This window comes from Delphinapterus leucas, chromosome 3 (assembly GCF_059928025.1).
Source record: "Delphinapterus leucas isolate spDelLeu-1000000601 "Yukka" chromosome 3, BTC_Dleu_Yukka2, whole genome shotgun sequence".
Taxonomy (NCBI): domain Eukaryota; kingdom Metazoa; phylum Chordata; class Mammalia; order Artiodactyla; family Monodontidae; genus Delphinapterus; species Delphinapterus leucas.
The window spans coordinates 34,033,730-34,054,884 of NC_143131.1; the positions used below are offsets into that span (position 1 = coordinate 34,033,730).

Sequence of the window (21,155 nt, forward strand, 5' to 3'; positions counted from 1 at the left end):
GCTTGCAACCTTATGAGTCATCCTCGGCTAAAGTACCTAGCCAAGCCACACCCACATTCCTAAACTTTTAGCCGTTAAATTTTTGGGTATTTTGAAATTTAGCAATAGATAATGAATACAATTATCTTCAAGAGATCATCTTCTCTGCCTAGATCTTCAATATTGGTGTGTTCTAGGACTCCATTCTCTATGTTCTTTTCTCTCTCATTGTACACCTCCTGGATGATCTCAAGCACTATCAAGACTTCAGTGATCCTCTCTATGCTGATGGTACTTAAATCTCTGCCTCCAATTCAGGCTCCATCCTCACATTCATATAATCTACTCTTAGCAAGATAACTCCATCCAGATGTCAATCATCTTTTTCTTGGATTTAACTCTTCTTTTGGTAGATCCCCCACTCCCCCTTCCAACACACACACACACACACACACACACACACACACCCCACACACCACACACCACACACACACACACACTTCTCAGGTCTTCTTTGATGGCCTATCATCCACTGGGGGTCTCCATATTTTTCATCTATTGTGAGTTTATTTTGTGTTAGACACTCTTCTAAGCACTTTGCACTTATTAACACATTTAACCTTTCCAGATTACTACGAAGTATGTACTGTTATTATACCACTTTATGATAAGAAACTGAGATTCAGGAAAGATAAATAAGTTGCCTGGAGTCATATGGATGGTAAGTGAAGGAACTTATCAGAATTCAAATCCAGGGAATTTAATTCAGAACTGGGCACTTGACCATATGCTCCACTATCTCCAATTCTGTACTGAACTCTTAGTTCTCAAAACTGAGCTGGATTTCATCTCTTCCTCTCAGCCTCTACTATTATAGACACAGTTCAGTTTTTCATCATCTCCTTCTTGGACCATAAAATAGCTTCCTTCTGTTATTATCTCTGGTACTGTCTCCTTAAAATTCATCTCCACAAAACACAAAGATTTAAAATGAAACTGACCACATTGCTCTCCTCAGTGGCTCCATTACCATGCTCAGGATTATGCCCAAGTTACTTAGTATGGCATACGAGCACCTTCATAATTGACCCCTGCCTATGACTCCAAATTTGAACTCATATAAGTTCATTGTAGGCTGTAGTTCCTTTCAAGATAGCAGTTTCTATAGGCACAGTATTATTTATTCCTTGGGAGCAGCAATATGTAATAAATAAATCACTGTGTATATAATAAATTTTATCTGTACACCCCCAGGTTTTCTAAATGGGCTCAAGCTAACAGTAGAAAGAGTAGCTGAAATGTTTATTAAGCCTCTGTTTTCAGTTGCTGTCAACTTTAATGACGATTCCAATTATATGTTTTCTTGAATATGGGTTCTTCCCTTCATTAAAAAAAAAAAAAGCATTTGTTTTTTGAAAGAAGAGTGTCAATATACTGAATACATTTATTTATTAATTCAACAACCACTTATTTAGCCTGCTTTACAATGTTAGTTTCTCAGGATTCCATGGTAAATAAAATGAGTAGAAATTCAGCTAAAGGTATATATGATACAGCAAAACAAAGACCAGAACAGAAAGGAAAGCAAAGGCTATTGCATTAATTTGCAGGAAAGTCCTGTAATGGAGGATTCAGAGGAGATAGCTGAGGGTAACGTGGCAATCAAAAGCAGATCAGGAATGACCTTTTTCCCCTGCCAAGGGGATTGATTATTATCCTGCAGGCTGCAGGGAGACGTCACTAAATTTAAACAACAGATTTCAGAGGCAGCGTAGTTCTGGTGAACACGAGGTTAAGGATGTGGCTGGAGATGTGAGTGACCCGAGTGGGACAGATATAGGAAGTTAAGAGATAGCAAGAAATTATTGGCAATTCACATGATATAAAAGTTATTCAGGGGGGCTTCCCTGGTGGCGCAGTGGTTGAGAGTCCGCCTGCCAATGCAGGGGACACGGGTTCGAGGCCTGGTCTGGGAAGATCCCACGTGCTGCGGAGCAACTAGGCCCATGAGCCACAACTACTGAGCCTGTGCGTCTGGAGCCTGTGCTCTGCAACCAGAGGCTGCGATAGTGAGAGGCCCGCGCACTGCGATGAAGAGGGGCCCCTGCTTGCCACAACTAGAGAAAGCCCTCGCACAGAAATGAAGACCCAACACAGCCAAAAATAAATAAATAAATAAATAAATAAATAAATAAATAAGCCAAGCATTTGAAGCCCTTTAAAAAAAAAAAAAGTTATTCAGGATTTTGTGAGGATTTGGGGTGGAAAGGATGATTATAATCCAGGTGCATTTTACAAACATTTGTTGACCTACAAAATCTTACATTCTCATGGAGATCCAGATTTCAAGAGAATTATAGTGAAAACCTGAAACTGATTTACAAGTTGTTACTTTCAACAACAAAAGCAGAGAAGGCTAAAGAAAAACAAGTGAAAAGGAACTAATTCCTAGATGTAATCGTCACTTTTTTCCCCCATAACTGCAAGCTTCAGTTGTTCTTGATCATTACTTACAAAGCAGCCAGTAAACTTTCACCTAGAATGTAACCACTAATTATGCATTTAACCATAGCTAAGTCTTTTACCATAGCTAAGTGTTCTTATATTCTAAAAAAGAATAGAAAATTTTTTTTTATTGGAGTACAGTTGCTTTACAATGTTGTGTTGGCTTCTGCTGTGCAGCAAAGTGAATCAGCTATATGTATACATATATGCCCCCTTTTTTTGGATTTCCTTCCCATTTAGGTCACCACAGAGCATTAAGGAGAGTTCCCTGTGAAGAATAGCAAATATTTATTGAGTGTTTGCTAGTGCCAATAACTTTCTGAATGTTTCACATACATAGACTCATTTATCTTTACAAGGTAGGCATTATTATTTCTGTTTTACAGATGAGGAAACTGAGGCATGATGAGGATAAATAATTTGCCCAGATCTCACTCCTGTTTGGGGCAGAGTTGGGATTCTAACCTATGCAGTGTGTTCTAGAGCCAAAGCCGCATTTGAAACAAGAGGCACTGAGGGAGTGTGAATGTATCAGAGTAAGGGGTCATTATCAAGGGATATTCCCCATGGAATGATAGGTCCGTAGAATTCTTTCAAAAAATGAAAGACAGTAAGTTATTGCCAATAAGTAACTAAAACAAGATTTAAAAAATTAATTCATCCAGTAAAATGTTGTTGAACACCTACCCTATACATATATTGAGTATTGGTAATAGCTATAAGGAAGAAAAATATGCATTCTTTGCCTTCAGGCACTATAATAATAACATACACGAAAAAGTAGGTCAAGTATGTCATTGAATATTAGAAAGTGCAGAAAGTAGCCCTCTCTAAGAAGTCAAAATCGAGATTTCCACTCAATAAGCTCACGCACGTTCTTTTATGTTCAGCTCTTCATTTTCCAAGACCATAACAGATTAGAATAAGGGGAGCATCAGTATTACTAGCACCAAGGGTGTGATCTGGGGACTTTAACAAGCCCGCAGCCAACTCCCTCAGCACTCTTTCTCAGGTGGCACCAAATTAATACTCAGGTGCACAATCCCTGTCGGTTTTTTTCTAAGCTTGATGCCAAAACTCATTTGAAGGCCTTAATCTGATCTGAACTGATAAAAAGTTATCGTCTTCATTTCTTCCACTTTGTGTGAACATGGGTTAATTTTGCCACAGACATATTAATGTGTTTGATTCTAAGATGCTGCTCCCAACTCCACCTGGGGTGTAAGTAATATACAGGGTAAGCACCACATCACCTTTGTAAGATCCAAACCCTCTGAATGTGGAAGTACATCTGTTTCCAGGGTTGTAGATGAGGGAAAACAGCATGCTTACTCTCCAAATGCAACTTCAAGACCAGTCCCAGGCAAGCCCCCAGCCCTCACTTCTTGGTTCACACCCGTTACTAACCCTACAGAGAAGCTAGGAGGCTGGTGACAGTGACAAAGACAGGAAGGCTGTACAGCACAGATCTGAGAACTAAAAAAAATAAAACAACACAACAATAACCCTTCTTGCATCAGAAGTGACAGAGGTTCCCTTATCTTTGGCATACTCTTTTGAAGAAAGTAGAACATGTATAATTCTTAGAAAGATGATAATCTTCCCCTTGAAACATATACTTAAAGAAGGTTAACCTAGCATGATGGGAAAGATCAATAATCCAAAATGTTCCCTGTGATTTGTGAGAAACTGATTTTATTCTGGACTTATAGGCACCAAAAATATGACAATGTGGTCATATGTGAAAAAAGATGCCAGTCAAGTAAGTAGGGACATTAAGTCGTTACCATTCATGGGAGAGCATGATCACTTCAGGCTGCAATGGGTAGGGCTTGACTTACAACATTGTTAGAGATAAAAGGAATATTAGCTACAATTATTGAAAAGTATATATGTTTTTCAAACTGGTGGGAGTGTCAATGATAATGAAGGACATTGTAATGACTGAATAAAGTGAATTTTATGGGTCACCAATGGGACCAATTAGAGAAACAGATTATTGTAGCTACTGGTTCAGAATAAACTATTATTTTTTATTATATCTTGTTTAGAGCCCTCCAAATATCTCTAAAGGTGGTAAATATTAATCCTTTGAATGAGGAGGTAGGGTTTGTGGATGGCTCTAGAGAATTTAGGTGACTTGTGGAAAGGTGGTAGGTTTGAGGTAGCATTTTGTAGAGTAAAAATCACTTTAAGAAACAGTTTCACCAGAACTGGAGGGGTTTGAGGTGAGTGACTACAGCCACTCACACTAGTCAAGCAGGTTTTACAAGGGGGACTAGTGAAGGAAACAAATGTAAAGATGGTTTTTCATTGGTAGGTTAGCGAAAACCGAGCCTCAACAGCATGGAAGCAGTGTACACAGTCCTTAAATCAGCACTCATTTAATTTTTAGTTTCATCAGAACCTTAGATGATTCTTTTTACAGAGTTTAAGTATTTCCCAAAACTCTATCACTGCGTGCATGTTACTGAAGATTGATTGTAGACTATTCCATATATATATATATATATATATATATATATTTTGCAGTACGCGGGCCTCTCACTGTTGTGGCCTCTCCCGTTGCAGAGCACAGGCTCCGGACGAGCAGGCTCAGTGGCCATGGCTCACGGGCCCAGCTGTTCCGCGGCATGTGGGATCTTCCCAGACCGGGGCACGAACCCGTGTCCCCTGCATCGGCAGGCGGACTCTCAACCACTGCTCCACCAGGGAAGCCCTATTGCATATTTTCTAAAGAGACCCAAGCTACATCTCCTCTTCTTTAAGTCAGTTCACATTAAATTTTCATTCTACTGAATTTTTCATATTTTTCAGTAGGAAACATGGAAACAATTTTTCAGCTAAAGCTGAACAATGTGTTTTCTTCTGAGGATACTTACTTCATAGACCAGGGAAGCCACGTTCCAGGGTCTGCGGTAGTACGTCAAGGTGTTGCCATCCCAAACTCGGTCACAGAGTCCGTTGTAGTACTCGTTGTTGAAAGGGGTGCTGAGGGGATCCATCCCTAAGACGTTGATCCTGAGTGAACAGAGTAACATTAGGCGTGGAGACACCAGGAGCTAATGCGAGGCAGCCCTCAGTCACTGGGGGAAGAGAGCTTCAGCTCATGTCCCCATCACCCATGTGATGATGGGATATAATCAGGAACAGAAGCAAGAGCCTGGTCACCTCTGCTCTGTGTCCTGGGCGGGAAGTACATATTAAGAAGGTCTTATAAACTCTTCTAGGCAACTAGGGCACCGTTGAGCACAATGAAAGAAATGCAGTAAGTAGGAAGCAAGGGTCCATCTGGCTTCAAGAGTGGAACTCCACTGATGTAACCCTTAGCTAGCCTCCCTTGGTGAGCTAAAATCCAATGCTGTAATACCACCGCTTTACATTATTTGAGAACAGAGCATCTCATGGGGGCAGAATAACTTACGCATATAATTTTTAATCTGTGAATCAACGTTGGGGCTCTTTCCCTCTCCATTCTCTTTAAACTTAAACCTTTCCCTCCAGCTGTCTCATTGATTGTCAAGAACCTTGTTCCCTCCAGGCTTATTTTGCTCCTATTATACTTACAAGAGGAACACTAAAATGTCATCATCCAGCAAGGCATTCTCAAAAGTTCTACTTTTTTCTCCCAGCAAAATATTTTCATTTGGCAAGCTTTAATTCAGAAATAGGAATCTTGTTTAGCCTAAAAAGTATTTACTTTGATTCGTAGGCCAAAAACCAATGCATGCAAAAGAAGCAGTTCATTCTTTGTGAAGTACTAATTGGCGAAATAGTCATTGCTGTCTAGACTGTATCTGGAATAAATGGCCCCAGGGCAGGGAGGCCAAATGGAGGTTTGCTCCTCACATCTATAACTTAGCTTGGCACAAAAGCATAAAGCCTTCCATTGTTCTGGACCACATCCCTAACTCCAATGAGCTGGATTACAAAGCCGGTTGTTGGTTTCAAGAGGAATTTGTCAAAGAGTGTGGATGACTTACTGCAAACCCATGGCTAATGCAAGGAAAATAAGTGGACGAGTATCCTATTGCCAGTTGGTTAGTTAAAAAACATCTTTATATAAACAGCACATTCTTAATAATCTTTGAATCTACACAGAAAATGAACATTATAGCTCAACTTGAATAAAAGGCAAGTTAAGGAACTGATTCAGGAGTACCTTTCTCAAGGCTGACTGTATAGTTAGAATTAACTCCTTCTCACTTTTTTGCTCCCCCAAAAATACTTTTCATGAAAAACGCTATGGCCCTAATTTCTAATAAAGGGCCAAAAATTAGACCTAGTCACTCGAATAAAAAAGAGAGGAAAAAAGAAACACTATATATCTAGTTTACTTTCTTAAATATCTTATCCTGGATGGGAGATTAAAATTTTGGCTTTAATTTTTCACCCATCCCTGCATCTACAGACATGTGAGCAATAGTTTAAAAAATATTACTAAGGTTTCAATACAAAGACATAGAATACTGGAAACAAATGATCTGTGTTGGTTTCTTAAACAAGACGTCAAGTACATTTTCTTTATTTTGTAGTGAACTTGTCTTCCATATATCTCATTAACGGAGACGCTGCACCTCTTTGTGTTCAGTGAATAAGGACATTCATCTTTGCTTATAGTGGTGATGAATTCTTAAGAGTACTATATCTACGGATAGTGTAGTGTTTGTAATAAACAGTGGGTAATATTAAGACAGTTAATACAGTCCTTGATCTCATTAAAATTATATTCAAGGTAAGGGGTTGGATATAATTACCAATTTCAAACAGTAGTCCAAGGACGAATATACATGTGCCAAATGAGTAGTACAGGTAAGTGATGTACAATGTTCCCAAGAGGAAGAGGTCCCCATGGCAGGGTCATCAAAAGGGTTTTAGAAGGAGTAGGTTTTGATTTGGGTTTTGAAGGATGGGACCTGAAGGGCAGAAGGAACAAGGGTGCAAAATTCTGCAGGTGGAAATGTATATGGCATGTTTTTGGGTAGCGGTCTTCAGATTTTTCTGCTTGTCTAATCTATTAAAAATGTTGATAAACTATGCCTCCTTAAACAGTTTTAGTTGGACATCTAAAATGTTCCCTCTTAAGTTTAAGTAGTTGCAAAGGATATAACTTCTCAGCAAGCTGTAAATATTTATGCTTTAAAATATAATTATTTTGCCTCTTCTAAAAATAAATCCAATGGAATATAAATTCTATAGTGATGATGGGTATCAAGTGACTACAATGTTTATATTTCTTTAACAGTTGGATATTTTATGGTATTCCTTTGGATTCTTTCTTCTTTTAAAAATAGACCTTATTTCTTAGAGCAGTTTTAAGATTCATGGCAAGATGAGTGGACGATAGGGAGATATCCCATATGCCCTTATCCCCCTTTTATGCTTGAATCCATATTTCTATTCCATTTCTGCTCCAGAATTTTAACCTAATGTAATGTAGTTTTATGCTTGGAAGTTTTAATTGATCACTTTTTCACACTTTTCTGTATGAAAAAGGTATTAATTGAAAATTTTAAAACATTAAGTATCCTTTGACCATAAGGTCTAAGTATTTAAAAAATTCTTCTGGATTTGATTTACCATTATTAGTAGTATATTTCAGTATATTAAAATTTAAAAATAGTTAATAAATCTAAGTAAAATTTTATTGGATAGTTATCTCTCAATGAAATGAATGGGGCTTCCTTTTTAATTAATTGATTAGCTACTGTACCCATGGGTGAATATTACTTATTGCTAGAAGAAGATAGGGCTGAGTACCAATTTTATTTCTACTTTCCATTTTTATAGAGGTAAATGCTGAGAAATTTAACTCACATAAATAAGTAGATAAGAATAGAAAGAATTTTGTCACAGCAATGTCACTCAATTCTTTGATCTTCTGAGTTTTATGCCCCCCCCAAAAAAGAACACATACTAGTCTGTCATTAAAAGTTATTTTTATAGTCCATTACCTGACAATTGATTAGGACATCATTCAATGCTGTTGGTAAAAAGAATTGGAGACCACTTGACTTACAAGGCTTGACTTACTTGAGGAAACTATTATCATAGAACTCACCTACCTCCCCCTTGGAAGGTCATTTTGTACCCCATGCTATACATACCCCAGCTTGAAGGTTTTTGTTTCACAGAACAGCAAATTGCCCAGTAGGCTAGATCCATCTGGAAAGTTACAGTGACGCTGATCCACAGTCTAAAGTACAACTAAGGAAGAAATGTTTCAAAACTTCTGGTCTGGTTCCACTACTACAGAGACAGCAAGTCTAGTCTAGAATGAGCCAATATTTTTTTCTGCCAAGAAACATGAAAACTTCTCATGGATGGAATGTCATCGCCTGGGAAATAAAAAGCATGTGTTCTTCGGCAGCACTTAGAGATGCCTGTTTTCACACCTGCACCTAGAACCGTAGGCAGTTCCAATTTACCAAGTGGACTGAAGAGCAGGCTCCCTCCACAGAAGTGGTGTTATGCTTAGATCACACACAAAAGTAATTCCTTGTGTATAGCACATCATTTACAGCTGGTTTGGATTTATATTTTTTTCAATGAATGCAAGATGGGTTGGGGGTTTCCCAGAACACCTGTGGAGAATCTCAGATTCCTACAGGACAAGAGGCTGAAATACGTGTGATACAGGTGAATTCTCCTGGCATGAGAATTTAAATGAGAGTCCTTCAAATGAAAACAAGTATAAATGTATTACTATGAGTACTTGTGACTTTCATGTGTAAAAGGATCTGACTGTATATTACTTCTGATAAAACTTGTTGAGGTTTTCCAGACTGGACAGTTTAGAAGCATGTTGCTGTGATTAGGATGTTTACTGCTGTTAGTTCAATTTTGGTGTAGTCCCATAGCCCCATATAAGCATAATGAAGATGTATAGTAAATAAATATGCAATATCAATGGTATTGAACAATATCATAACTATAACAAAACATGTTATTTTGAAACCTCTTCCTAAATCTTTTTTTTTTTACATCTTTATTGGAGTATAATTGCTTTACAATGGTGTGTTAGTTTCTGCTTTATAACAAAGTGAATCAGTTATACATATACATATGTTCCCACATCTCTTCCCTCTTGTGTCTCCCTCCCTCCCACCCTCCCTATCCCACTCCTCCAGGCGGTCACAAAGCCTAAATCTTAATTACTGATTTATACTACTCTTCTATGCTCTTAATTCAAATATTTGGGTAATAAATAGCTACTTAAGGAGTTTCATCTTCTAAGGTTAGTTTTGCTTTGAAGTCAGGGAGTTGACCTGTGGTCTTTGTAGTGATGTAGGGGGAGTGACGTCACTGCTGATGGGCATGTGGGGAGAAAGAGAAGGTTAGGTGGCAGGGTAAAAAAAAACGTAGTTTCTATCAGTCAGGGAAACTTGGATTTTAGTTCTACTAGCAACTAATGTGTCAAATAGCCTTATTTATTTCACTCAGTTCTGATCTATAAGGTGACTGTAATACCACCCCTAACCAGCTCCACAGGATTTTTATGAAAAGCCAAGAGAGGGAATGTGCAAAAAGATCTTGAAAAATTCAAAGTATTATGCACATGAAAGCTGTCAGACAACAATAGGTCATAAAGACTAAGTTAGCTATAGGTGACTGCTCATGGTAATGGGGAACTTAATCAAAACCGTTGGTGGGCTGATTCTATCAGAGCCTACCTCATTTTCCACCTCTCAGCCAACCTTTCCACGCAGCTGGGTCCCCACTTTCTCACTTAGTCCTGAAGGCTCAGCCCTGTGACGTCCGTCATCACCAGCCCTGACCGTGCTAAGGCAGGCATTTAAGGGGTCCTGGCCACTCTCGGGTGTGCCTCATTATGAAACTCCCTGGCAAAGGCGATAGAACAAATTTTCTCTTCCCCGAATGAAGGAAACCTACAGATTACAAATGATTGTTTTTCAGCCAAGAGAGCTACGGTTTCTGTATCCTTTTCCTATAAAATCAGGTGTAAATTTGCATAGAAGGAGACATACGTAACACAGGTAATGCCCTGCTTCAAGCCTGTTTGTTTAGATTAGAGAGAAAACCGTTTCTTGGATCCCAAATAAAGCAAGTAAAGTAGTAATGGGCTTTCACCATGGACTCACAGTCTCTCGCTGAGGAAAGCAGCAAGAAGAGTCAGGACTCATTGGAGCACGCTGTGGCTATAAGGTTTCGGACAACCCCCATTCCATTTCTGCCAACTATGAAGAGGCCCTGCTGAGTGTAGGGCTCAAGACCATCCCATGTGATTCGAGATTCCTACTTTTAGGCTCTGGGAAAAGGCACTGTGGGTTATATTTGGACTCTGCTAGGATAAGATTTTATGAAGGGATAAAGGATATGTGAAATGTTTTATCTGGGGTCTGACTCTTGGTATCCTGAAATTTTTTTCCTATGGTGATTAAACAAGTGGATGTTTCATCTGCCTTAGAGAGAGGAGACATCTCTTTTTTCAGCCAAACCTGATACACAGGTTCTGTCTTAGGAACTGCCCAGTTCCTCAGTGTAGGGTTCTTCTCAACCTCAGCATTCCTGACATGTTGCTGTCCTGTGCATTGTAGCATCATCCAGGGTCTCTACCCACTGGATGTCAGTAGTTTTCCCTCACCACCCACCCCCCGGAAAGCTCCCCACTTCCATATCCCACAATCGTGGCCACTGACAACTTCTAGACATGACCAAATGTCCCCCAAGAGGAAAATCCTCTCTGGTTGAGAATCACTGCCCTAGCCCCTCTATCAGGCCTTGATCTTACCATCACCCCCATCTTCTTTCCTCTCCTCATTTCCATTCCCAGGACTCCAGTCCTGAGCCTGAATTTCTTTCCAGGGACCCAGTTTCAACCTTACCTGATGCAATTGACAGTATTTTAGAAACATTTATTTTAATTAAATAATAAATTAACTCACCTATTTATCAACCCACCAGTATTAATTGAGTGTCTATTATGAACAAGGCACTGGGGTTATGAGGATGAAGAGACACATTGCATTACAGGCCATGAAACAGAGCCATGTGCCATCGCTGTCAATATACCACTGGACGGGGGAGCACCTGTGTCTCTGTTGGGGACAATTTGCCAACAAATCCACCCAAAGTACCTTTACTGAAAACAGATCAGAACAGCTAATGGAAACTTTGCTGTGGACATCCCTGGAATGTTCTCTAACTAAATGAAATAGAACAGTACAGAACCTCAGGCCTATGTTATTTTCCAACTCTGAGAGCCCAGATGTCTGCAAATGGTCTCTATTCTGTGTAACTCTAAGTTCTAAACTGTCTAAGACGTCTCATCCGAGCTGAACCTGCTGCTGGAATGCCTATAGTTTGTGTGGGAAACAAGTGAAATTTCAGTTCTTTGATGAGAACCAGAGTCTCAACATCAGCCCCATCTGGCATCAGAACTGTTTCCTCTGTCCTTTTCCTCTTGGGTAATCTCTAGAATGCTGGCACCTCCTGAGAGAGAATTTCTACCCAGGTATATATCCAAGAGAAATTCCAGCAGAAGACAGGCTTCCTGGCTATACAAATATTTGAATTGAATTGTCAGACCTACTACTGGCAGTTCAAGTTCAAATGTTAACATGTCATTTCAATATTGCTATGGTCTTCCAGAGGTTGATACACAAGGTTTCTCGTCTCTTACTGGCCTCGGAAGTAATCACCTATCATCCTGATGGTCTAGTCTATTCTACAGATGCCTCCCGAGGCCAGGCAGTTTGTCCAAATGATCTTGAGATACTGATTCAGCATTTAGCTTCTTTCATGCTCAAATGTAATTCAAGCAGAATACAGACTCAAAGGCTACTCTGTACCAGCTCAAACCCTCTACCACGTGGGGTACAGACCCGTAGCCTGCTGTCCGTGCCAGCTCCGACTCTCCCACCACTTTGTTGCGGCAGGGAGGACGAGGGTCATTTTCACAGTTATCCTCATCTGAAAAGTCTCCGCAGTCATTGTCACCATTACACAGAAGTCGCCTCTTTACGCATGTGCCTGCAATCAAAATCAGGAAAGACAGAAAGACACCGTGTCTCTCAGGCCAGATTCTCTCTCTTTTTCTTAAGTTATCAAACATACTTTAACGATAGAGGGGAGGGACCACACCTATATTTGAATTTTTTGTATAGACTATATAGATGGCCCTTTTCTCAGCCCCTTTTCATGCTTGGAAGCATGAGCGTCTGGAAGCACATTTCTCTTCTTTTCGCTCATGAGGGCACATCGAAACCCACACTAGGCAACGGGAGAATTACCTGTATGGCATCGAAAGTCATTTTCACAGTCATCCTCAGGGTCTTTGCAGGTCTCCGTGGGCACGCACTGACGTCTATCTCCTACAGCGTCCACGCACTTTTGCCCGTTAAATTGTCCAAAGAGCTCAATGCTCCTTGAGCGAAACTGCCCAGGAACAGCTGGAAATGTTAGCGTTTCTAAGGCCAAGAAGGGATTCTGATCTAAAACTGCATCCACACCACTGCAGCCCTCCAAACCCAGCTGAGTCAAAGGTTTTAAGATAGAAGCCCGATGTCACTTGAAGGAACAACCCACATGGTGGGGTTGGCGGGCTGTTCTATAGAATATGTTTCCTCCCAATACTCATTTAGTCACTGTGCGACACTCAGGTTTCCCAGCAAGGTTAGTCTCATCCATTTAGGTATTTCCCTTTCCTTCTGGGTTTGGAACTCAGCTGGGGCCCTCCCTGCCTCATAGTCATTTTCCTGGAGATGCTGGCAGTACAGTTTCCACTTGGGGACATCAGTGGGGAATGGCAACGAATGCTTACCATTTGTTTGAGGCAAGGGTCACATTTGGACCAACTGCTCCAGGAGCTCATCTTGCAGTCTGTGGGCAATGGCGTGCCACTGCTTTCCACGGGCTCCGAGTCATGACTAAGACAATAAAACACATCAGCTTATAATGACCATCGTGTGTGCTTCTTTCTAAAAAGTCTTCACAAACCCGTTTAATTTTATTTACTCCTTTCCCCCTTCTGAACCACAGTGTTTATCCTTTTATTCCATCTCTCATTTGACACTTGATCACATGCTGTTTTGTATTTTCAACTCAACTTTTTGTTTAATTCTTGTACTGCATTGTAATTTAACCTTCGCCCTAACAACAACAACAATAATAATGATGGTGATGAAGAAAACTGGCAAGTCATCCGGCTATGTGTTCTTCTCTGATTAATCTTATATTTCCAACTAGTGTACAGATTCATTGAAGCTAGAAGCCTTGTTTCACTTTGTACCCCCCAGAGAGCCTGGCAAAGCCTCAAATTGCTGGGTTTTCTTGCAAATTTAAGCCAGCACACCCAGCCGTTCCTGTGGTAAGCGCCTCATAAATCAAGCTCTCCTGTCCCTAGATTCTGTATGTGCTGAACTTCCCGTTTCACAGTCCATGTCTGGACTTATTCCTCATCTTTATGAATTTCAATGTATATTTTTTGGCACTTCTAACCTTCCCTCCCACCCCCAGCTGTGCTTTTCTGGCTTTGAACTGTTCTATCTCTCTTGGTTCACCATTTGGATCTCTTCTGGTTGCAACACCCTCTCGGATTACTCTTATTCAGTGACAGAAAGAAATCCAAAAACAGAAGCCATGAAACAAGAATCTTATCAACTTCCTGCCCCACTTTCCCGAACTGGCACCTATCCTTTTTCTGGTGCAGCCTCTTATTTCAGAGGGATGGTAAGGCCCATCCCTCCCCTAAAGCTCTAGATCCCAGCATCTCTTTGAGCTCTTGATAACCGAGATTCTCCTCCATTTAAACCTCTCCCTTACAACCAGCTCCTTTCCATTTGTAATACAGTGTGTTCAAGTCTTTGACATTAAACATAAACAAACAAAGGAATGAACAAATAGAATACTCTTCCTGAACTTTACATTTCCTTCAAGCTACCCCACCTCCCTCCCACCCTTCACAATGACACTCAAAGGAATTGCTAGAAACATATTTCTGTTTCTCTCTCTTCCAAAATAAAAACAAGTCTCATCTCCTCCTTTTAGCTACCTCCAAAATTCTCTCATCTTTTTTAGGCCAACTTTCTGGAAAAAGTAGTTTGCACACTGGTTTCTTGTTCCTTACCTTCCAATTACAGCTCAACCCTCCTGACCCAAGGTCATCGCTCTTGCCAAAGTCAGCAATGACTTCAAGTGGCCGGCTCCGTGGTTTCCCTCAGCTCTTATCTTACCAACTGCTTCACAGCTGTCAATACGGTTGACCACTCTTGCTCTTTAAAATAATCTCTTCCCTTGGACTGAATGACATTAGACCCCTTTTATTGCTTCTTTTCCCTGCATCCTGCTCTCCTACTCTCCTGTTCAGGATCCTCCTCCTTTGACAGTCTCAGAAATGCTGTTTTTCCTCAAGCTCCTGTCCTTGGATCTCTTTTCTTTTTCTTTCTACACTTTTCCCAGGGCTTTGGTTTCCATGTATATGTTAATGACACCCAGAGCTAAGTCTGCAGGCCAGACATCTCTTCTGAATTTTAAACCCTTGGATATAACTCCCAATTGGACATCTGCACTTAAATGTCTTCATGGCTCATGAATTTAATGTATCCCCAGACAAATCCATTCTTTCTCCTCTTCTCTCAAGGCTTCTCCTCCTGTATTTATTGTCTTGGTAAACAGTGTCTCCATTTATGCAGTCAACCTAACCAGACTAGGGTGGTACTTGTCTTATCGAAGCTCATCCCCAATATCGAATCAACCACTAAAACCGGTTCTTTACAGTCATAAATGACTCTCAAATCCTTCCACCCTTCATCTCTTCCAGACACTTCTCTGGTCTACACTAACATTTCATCTCTCCTAGATGACAGTCATTTTTTTCTAATCCTGTTTCCCTAAATCGCCCAGAGCGATTTTTTTTTTTAAATGTTGAGCCTTCTTTTAATTTATTTAATTTATTTTTTTTGGCTGTGTTGGGTCTTCGTTTCTGTGCAAGGGCTTTCTCTAGTTGTGGCAAGCGGGGGCCACTCTTCATTGCGGTGCGCGAGCCTCTCACCGTCGCGGCTTCTCTCGTTGCAGAGCACAGGCTCCAGACGCGCAGGCTCAGTAGCTGTGGCTCATGGGCCCAGTTGCTCCGCAGCATGTGGGATCCTCCCAGACCAGGGCTCGAACCCGTGTCCCCTGCATTAGCAGGCAGACTCTCAACCACTGCGCCACCAGGGAAGCCCCCAGAGCGATCTTTTAAAAATGCAAAGCTTATCATTCATTCCCCTACTGAAATTCTTCAGTAGCTTCTCTCTGTTCTGAGGATAAAGTCCAAATTTTCTAACATGATATGGTAGGCAGAGTAATGACCCCCCAAAACATCTGTGTCTTAATCCCCAGAATCTGTGAATATGTTACTTTACATGGAAAAAGGGACTCTGAGCATGTGATTAAGAGGAAATTATTCTGTATTTTACCTGGATGAGCCCATTCCAATTATGCGAGCTCTTAAAAGCAGAAGAGTGGTTCAGAGAGATGTGCAGACAGAAGTGGCAGGAGAAATTCAAAGCATGAAAAGGGACTCCATCCACTGTTGCTGGCTCTGAAGACAGAAGGAGTTTCACCAAGGAATGCAGGCAGCCTCTAGAAGCTGGAAGAGGCAGGGGAATAGATTCTCCCCTAGAGCCTCCAGAAAGGACCGTAGCCCTGCCAGAGCCTTGATTTTAGGCCAGTGAGACCCATTTCAGATGCCCGACCTATACAACTGTAAGATAATAAATCTGTGTTGTTTAAGCCACTAATATGTGGTAATTTGTTACAGCTGCTACAGGAAACTAACACACATGGTCCAGAGCTGTCTACATGGCCCATCTTCTTCCTAATTCTTCACCTTCACTTTTCCCCCAGCCATGCCGAACTTGAAATGCCCAAGATAAGCTACATTTTCTCACAGCCTCAGGCCTTTAAACCTACTGTTTCCTATTCACCACACTGATCTCATCTTCAACATATTTTTTTTCCAGAAAACCTTCCCTAACCCCTCATGTAATTTACTTTTCTATGTACATATTCTTATAACGTCTTGTTCTTCCCTATATCATGAGTGCCTTTGCAATGACGTGTTTAATTTATTTATTCACTCATCAAATATTTACTGTCTATTATTTTCTAGGCTTTGAGGATACAATGGTATGCAAAACAACAAAACAAAATAATTCAGAAACCGTGATCCCCAAACTAACAGATCTTATGTTCTAGGTAAAAATATCAGTGAGTTAAGGAAATTTTCAATCTTGCTCAGCTTACATATCAAGTGTCTGGAACATAGTAGGTGCTCAGTAAATGCTTTACAAATGAATAAATGAAAAACTAAGTGCATGAAGAGGAAGAGAGTTCTTGATCGTGTGGTCTAGGACAGACCTAGGTCTGTATTTCTCTAGGTTATCATCTCCTGGTGGACCACTCATATCATATTTTTGCAAGACTTGCTTGTCATTAGGCAACCCTAATGACTAGAGATACCATTTCTGTGAGCCTGACCCTTGCCTACATCATTCAGAAAATCAGGAGGCTTGATGAGCTTCAATCTTCTAAAAGTGCAGGTTAAAAACATATTAGACAAGCTGCCAAAACTCCTTGAAGAAACTGATTTCATGGAGGTTTGAGTATTAGTGTCTATCTGAAACCACATGGCTGAGAAATTTGCTGCTAGAACTTTTCCATCAGACTAAATCCTCATCTGGAGCTGACCGGCCTCATCAAGAGGCAATGGCAGATGCACTTTTATGACCTATAGCAGCAGGTCTCACTACTGATTGCATATCGTAATCCTCAGAGAGTAAAAATAGGAACTGTAAAATTGAGATTCCCCATTCCACACTAATTAAATCAGGCTTTCTGAGGATGGGCTTCAGGCATCAATGTTCTTAAAAAGTAGGCCAGGTGATTCTCGTGTTCACACAATGTTGAGGAAAACTTCTTGGCACCATCTGGTGGGTATCCATGAAATCTGAAGGGGTGGAGTTCAAGTATGGGGGTGCCCATTTCATCACATAACCCAAGCTTGAGGTTGCCACTGACCTGAGTCACTGAGCTGCTTTATCATTGGTTTTAGGAATTACTCTAGGCTTTGCCTATTAGTGTCCCTATGGATCTTTGCAACCTGTGGATCTAGTTTTTCCAGTATTAGTTAGGCCTGCTGCCGTCAACTGGATTATCTGTTCCTGTCTGTCCTTTTTGTATTTATCACTTACTTAGAAGATCATGTCAGCATTTTGTTTCAGCATCTCCCCCAAAGAGATTGGCTCTAGAAACCACACCCTAAATAGGCCTGTGGTATGACACCTTAATCTTTCTCACCTGCCACTGAGGCCAGCTTCAATGAATAACTAGTTCAGAGAGGACAGTACAGAATGGGGGATCATGTATGGAAGGTAAAACTCACTGCAAACACTGCAGAGTGAGTTACAGTCCTTTGATGGGCAAGCCGAGAGCCCAGTCAGTGAAGGGGGCCGATCAGAAAGGCTGTTCATCTGATCAGTGACCAGGACCCTGCTCCAATGATACTGGCACTGCCTGTATATGCTTCTCTAACATCTGTCACATTAATAATATCCCCATATTAACAATGTGCACACTAATTCCCTTCCTTCTAACTTCAGGACTCCTTTTTTGTTTGTTTGTTTTTACATATTTGACTCACACCTTGGACTTAGAATAGAGCACCAGAGCTTCGCCTTTGATCTCTTATTGCCCTCCTAGATTGTGATTTAGATTCATTTCCTGAATGATCCAACCTGGTCCTGTGGGAAGGTCTGCACAGATCCCACCCTTGCCCTCAGAGTGGCACTTACACCCCACTAGATATCAGGCTCAGTGTATTCTTTCATTTGCTAGGACTCTTTCATTTGATTGCAAGGTATCACAGGCTTAAACAACAGAAATTTATTTTCTCACAATTCTGAAGGCTAGAAGTCTGAGGTCAAGGTGTCTGTGGGGTTGGTCCCTTCTGAGGCCTCTCTTCTTGACTTGCAGATGACAATCTTCTTCCTGTGTCTTCATTTGGTCTTTCCTCAGTACATGTCTGTGTTCAAAGTTACTCTTCTTTCAAAGACACCAGTTGTATTGGATTAGGGCCTGCCCTAATGACCCCCAATATGGTCACATTCTGAAGTCTGGGGGTTGGAATTTCAACATTTAAATTTTGGAGGGACACAATTCAGCCCATAACACTCATAAAAGTTTTTTGATTAAGCAATGCCTATGTTTTCTACTAGTTTTACTAGATAATTTCCAAAGCTCATTTTCTCATTAAACCTTTATTCTACCACTGAGGGTACATTTTATAGGTGTTATACTTTATAGGTGGGAAACTAAAAACAGAGAATTATGCTAATTATTCAAAGTTGGACAGTTAGTAGCAAAACTGGATTTGGAATCTATGTCTCTCCACTCCTAGTTCACTGCAGTTTTGCTCTCTCTCTTGTGCTGCCTTCCCCTCCCCCACCAACCAACTCAAATCCTCTTTGAAATAACCTAAAGGCTCATGGCTTATCCAGGAATTGCTGGATGTAAGAGTCTGATGATTTGTAGACATTTGGAGACACATTAAGTTAATAAGAATATATTTAAAATATAGCAGAATATATTTTTAAAGAATGTATTTATATTTTTAAGAATACATTTTTAAAATATAGCAGCTCCAGGTAAAGCACAGCAATTGGACAATCTGGCTCTTGCCTGGATCTATTTTTGAAGCTTACGCCTAAATGTTGTCAAATTAGGCAAAAATAAATTGAAAATTGCGGGAACACCTGGATGTTTTGCCTTCACTGCACCAGGTACCTGGATATTTAGAGGCAAAATAAAGGCAGGACTTGAGGCAATTATTAAGAGGAAATAATAGATTATGCAAGGGGAATATGTTATTGAAATGAATGCATTCCATAAATACTAAGAAAGAGGGTGAGTGATCTTGGATAGCTCCTTCTGAGCCCAGCACCCCCTCCCCAGCCCCTTTGACTCACTAGACAGACAACTTTTGTAGCTCAAAGACTGTGTATGTACAATACTTACCACCTGCCTTTCACCCTGCTGGGCTATTAGGCTGAGTGGAGAAGTATTTGTAAAGCACTTTCTGGATTCGTAGATGAAATGTGTTTATCAAGTAAAGCCTATTTCCAAGTGTTTCGATCTCAGCTTGAAAGTCATTTCCTAGATCAAAGTGATGTACATCAACACGGCAGGAGGTCTAACTCTGGGCCAGAAATGCACTGAATGAAGAGCCATTTATGTACACCTGGTCCCATCTCCCTGCCATGAAGAGAGGTTTCCAACTTTAGATAAAGAAAACCTCAGGAGCAGTTCACACCCCAGGACACTTTGTGGTGGGCGCAGGCAGGAAAACACCTGCTGTAGGAAGGAATCTTTTTGTCAATAAATAAGACAATGTGGCTCCTTTGAGTGGAGAAATATAAGCTAATTAGGACTGCATCCTTAACCCATGGACCTGCCAGTTTGTTTAGTTCCTGCAATTCATCAAGGTGAAGAGATAATATGACAGCAGTGGCCAACACTCTAAAATTTCAGGACTTTTCTGGTTTCCCAAGTCTTAGTCAAGAGCTTCTCTCATGTGCTTCCAATGAGCCAACATTCAGTAACATTTATGGAGGGTCTGCTCTATGTCACGAATTGTTCTGGTAACTGGGGCCACAAGGCGACATCCTGACCATCACGGAGCCTGCGTTCCAGTGGGTGAGATACAATAAAAGAGTATACTAGAAAATACAACATGCAGTATCAGTTAAGACATGTGAGCTGTGAAGGAAAATAAACCAGGGTAACAGGACAAAAAGTGCCATAGGGCTGCGCTGGAGCCCCACAGGGCTGGGCGTTTCTTATAGAGCGTGGTGAGAGGACCCTCTCAGAGCAGGTGTGGTGCTTTACAAATGTGTTCACAAATTCTTCGAAATTAGGCTCATCAAAGATGGGGTCTATGCGTCCGCCTTTTGAGGCTGGTAGGGTCTTTGTTAATGCTTTTGAGGAGTAGAATGCAGTGGAAGAGAGCCTGCATGGTTTTTAAGTCTAGGTTAGAGAAGCCCATGCTGGTTTATCTAAAGACACTTGCTCTGGGAGCCTTTCACCACTACGTATGAAGCTAGCTACCCTGAGTCCACCATGTGGAGAGCGCACACACACACACACACACACACACACACACACACGAGAGATTCCTAGGGAGACTCAATTGCTCTAGTCCCCCAGCTGTTTGGGTCTTCCCAGCCCAGGTGACAGACGTGAGTGAAGAAGTTGTCATGATGACCTCAGACACAGCCACCATCTGCCTGCATCCATGTGAGAGACCCATGACAACCACCCAACTGAGCCCAGCCAACACGCCGCTTCAAGAACCAAAGAAATAATTGGTCTTATTTTAAGCTACTGTTTTGTAATGATTTGTTACACAGTAAAAATGACCAGAACAGGGAGGTGCTGTTTGATTAAGTATCTGAATGATATCAGAGAGAATCTATGCGAGGATCTGGGAGAAGAGTGTTGTAAGCTAGGGGAAAGTAAGTGCAAAGGCCCTGAGGTGGCATGTTGGAGGCACAGCAAACAGAGCAGAGTGACCACAAAGGAGAGTGAGGTGCATCTGGAGGAACAGGCAGCAGCAGCTCATGCCTTGTGGGCTGTAGCGAGGAAGTTGGATTTGATTTGGAGCTTGATGGGAA

The 21,155-nt window shown here is 41.0% G+C and overlaps 1 protein-coding gene across 1 annotated transcript in view; it reads right to left on the bottom strand.

Moving 5' to 3' along the window:
• Positions 1 to 21,155, bottom strand: part of C9 (complement C9) — a 47,489-nt gene that overhangs the window by 20,525 nt on the left and 5,809 nt on the right. Inside the window, exons 2-5 of the mRNA XM_022598762.2 lie at positions 13,268 to 13,373; positions 12,738 to 12,882; positions 12,330 to 12,477; positions 5,367 to 5,505 (exon numbers count right to left, since the gene is read on the bottom strand). Coding sequence (XP_022454470.2) covers positions 5,367 to 5,505; positions 12,330 to 12,477; positions 12,738 to 12,882; positions 13,268 to 13,373 — 538 coding nt within the window. The remainder of the gene's footprint in view (positions 1 to 5,366; positions 5,506 to 12,329; positions 12,478 to 12,737; positions 12,883 to 13,267; positions 13,374 to 21,155) is intronic.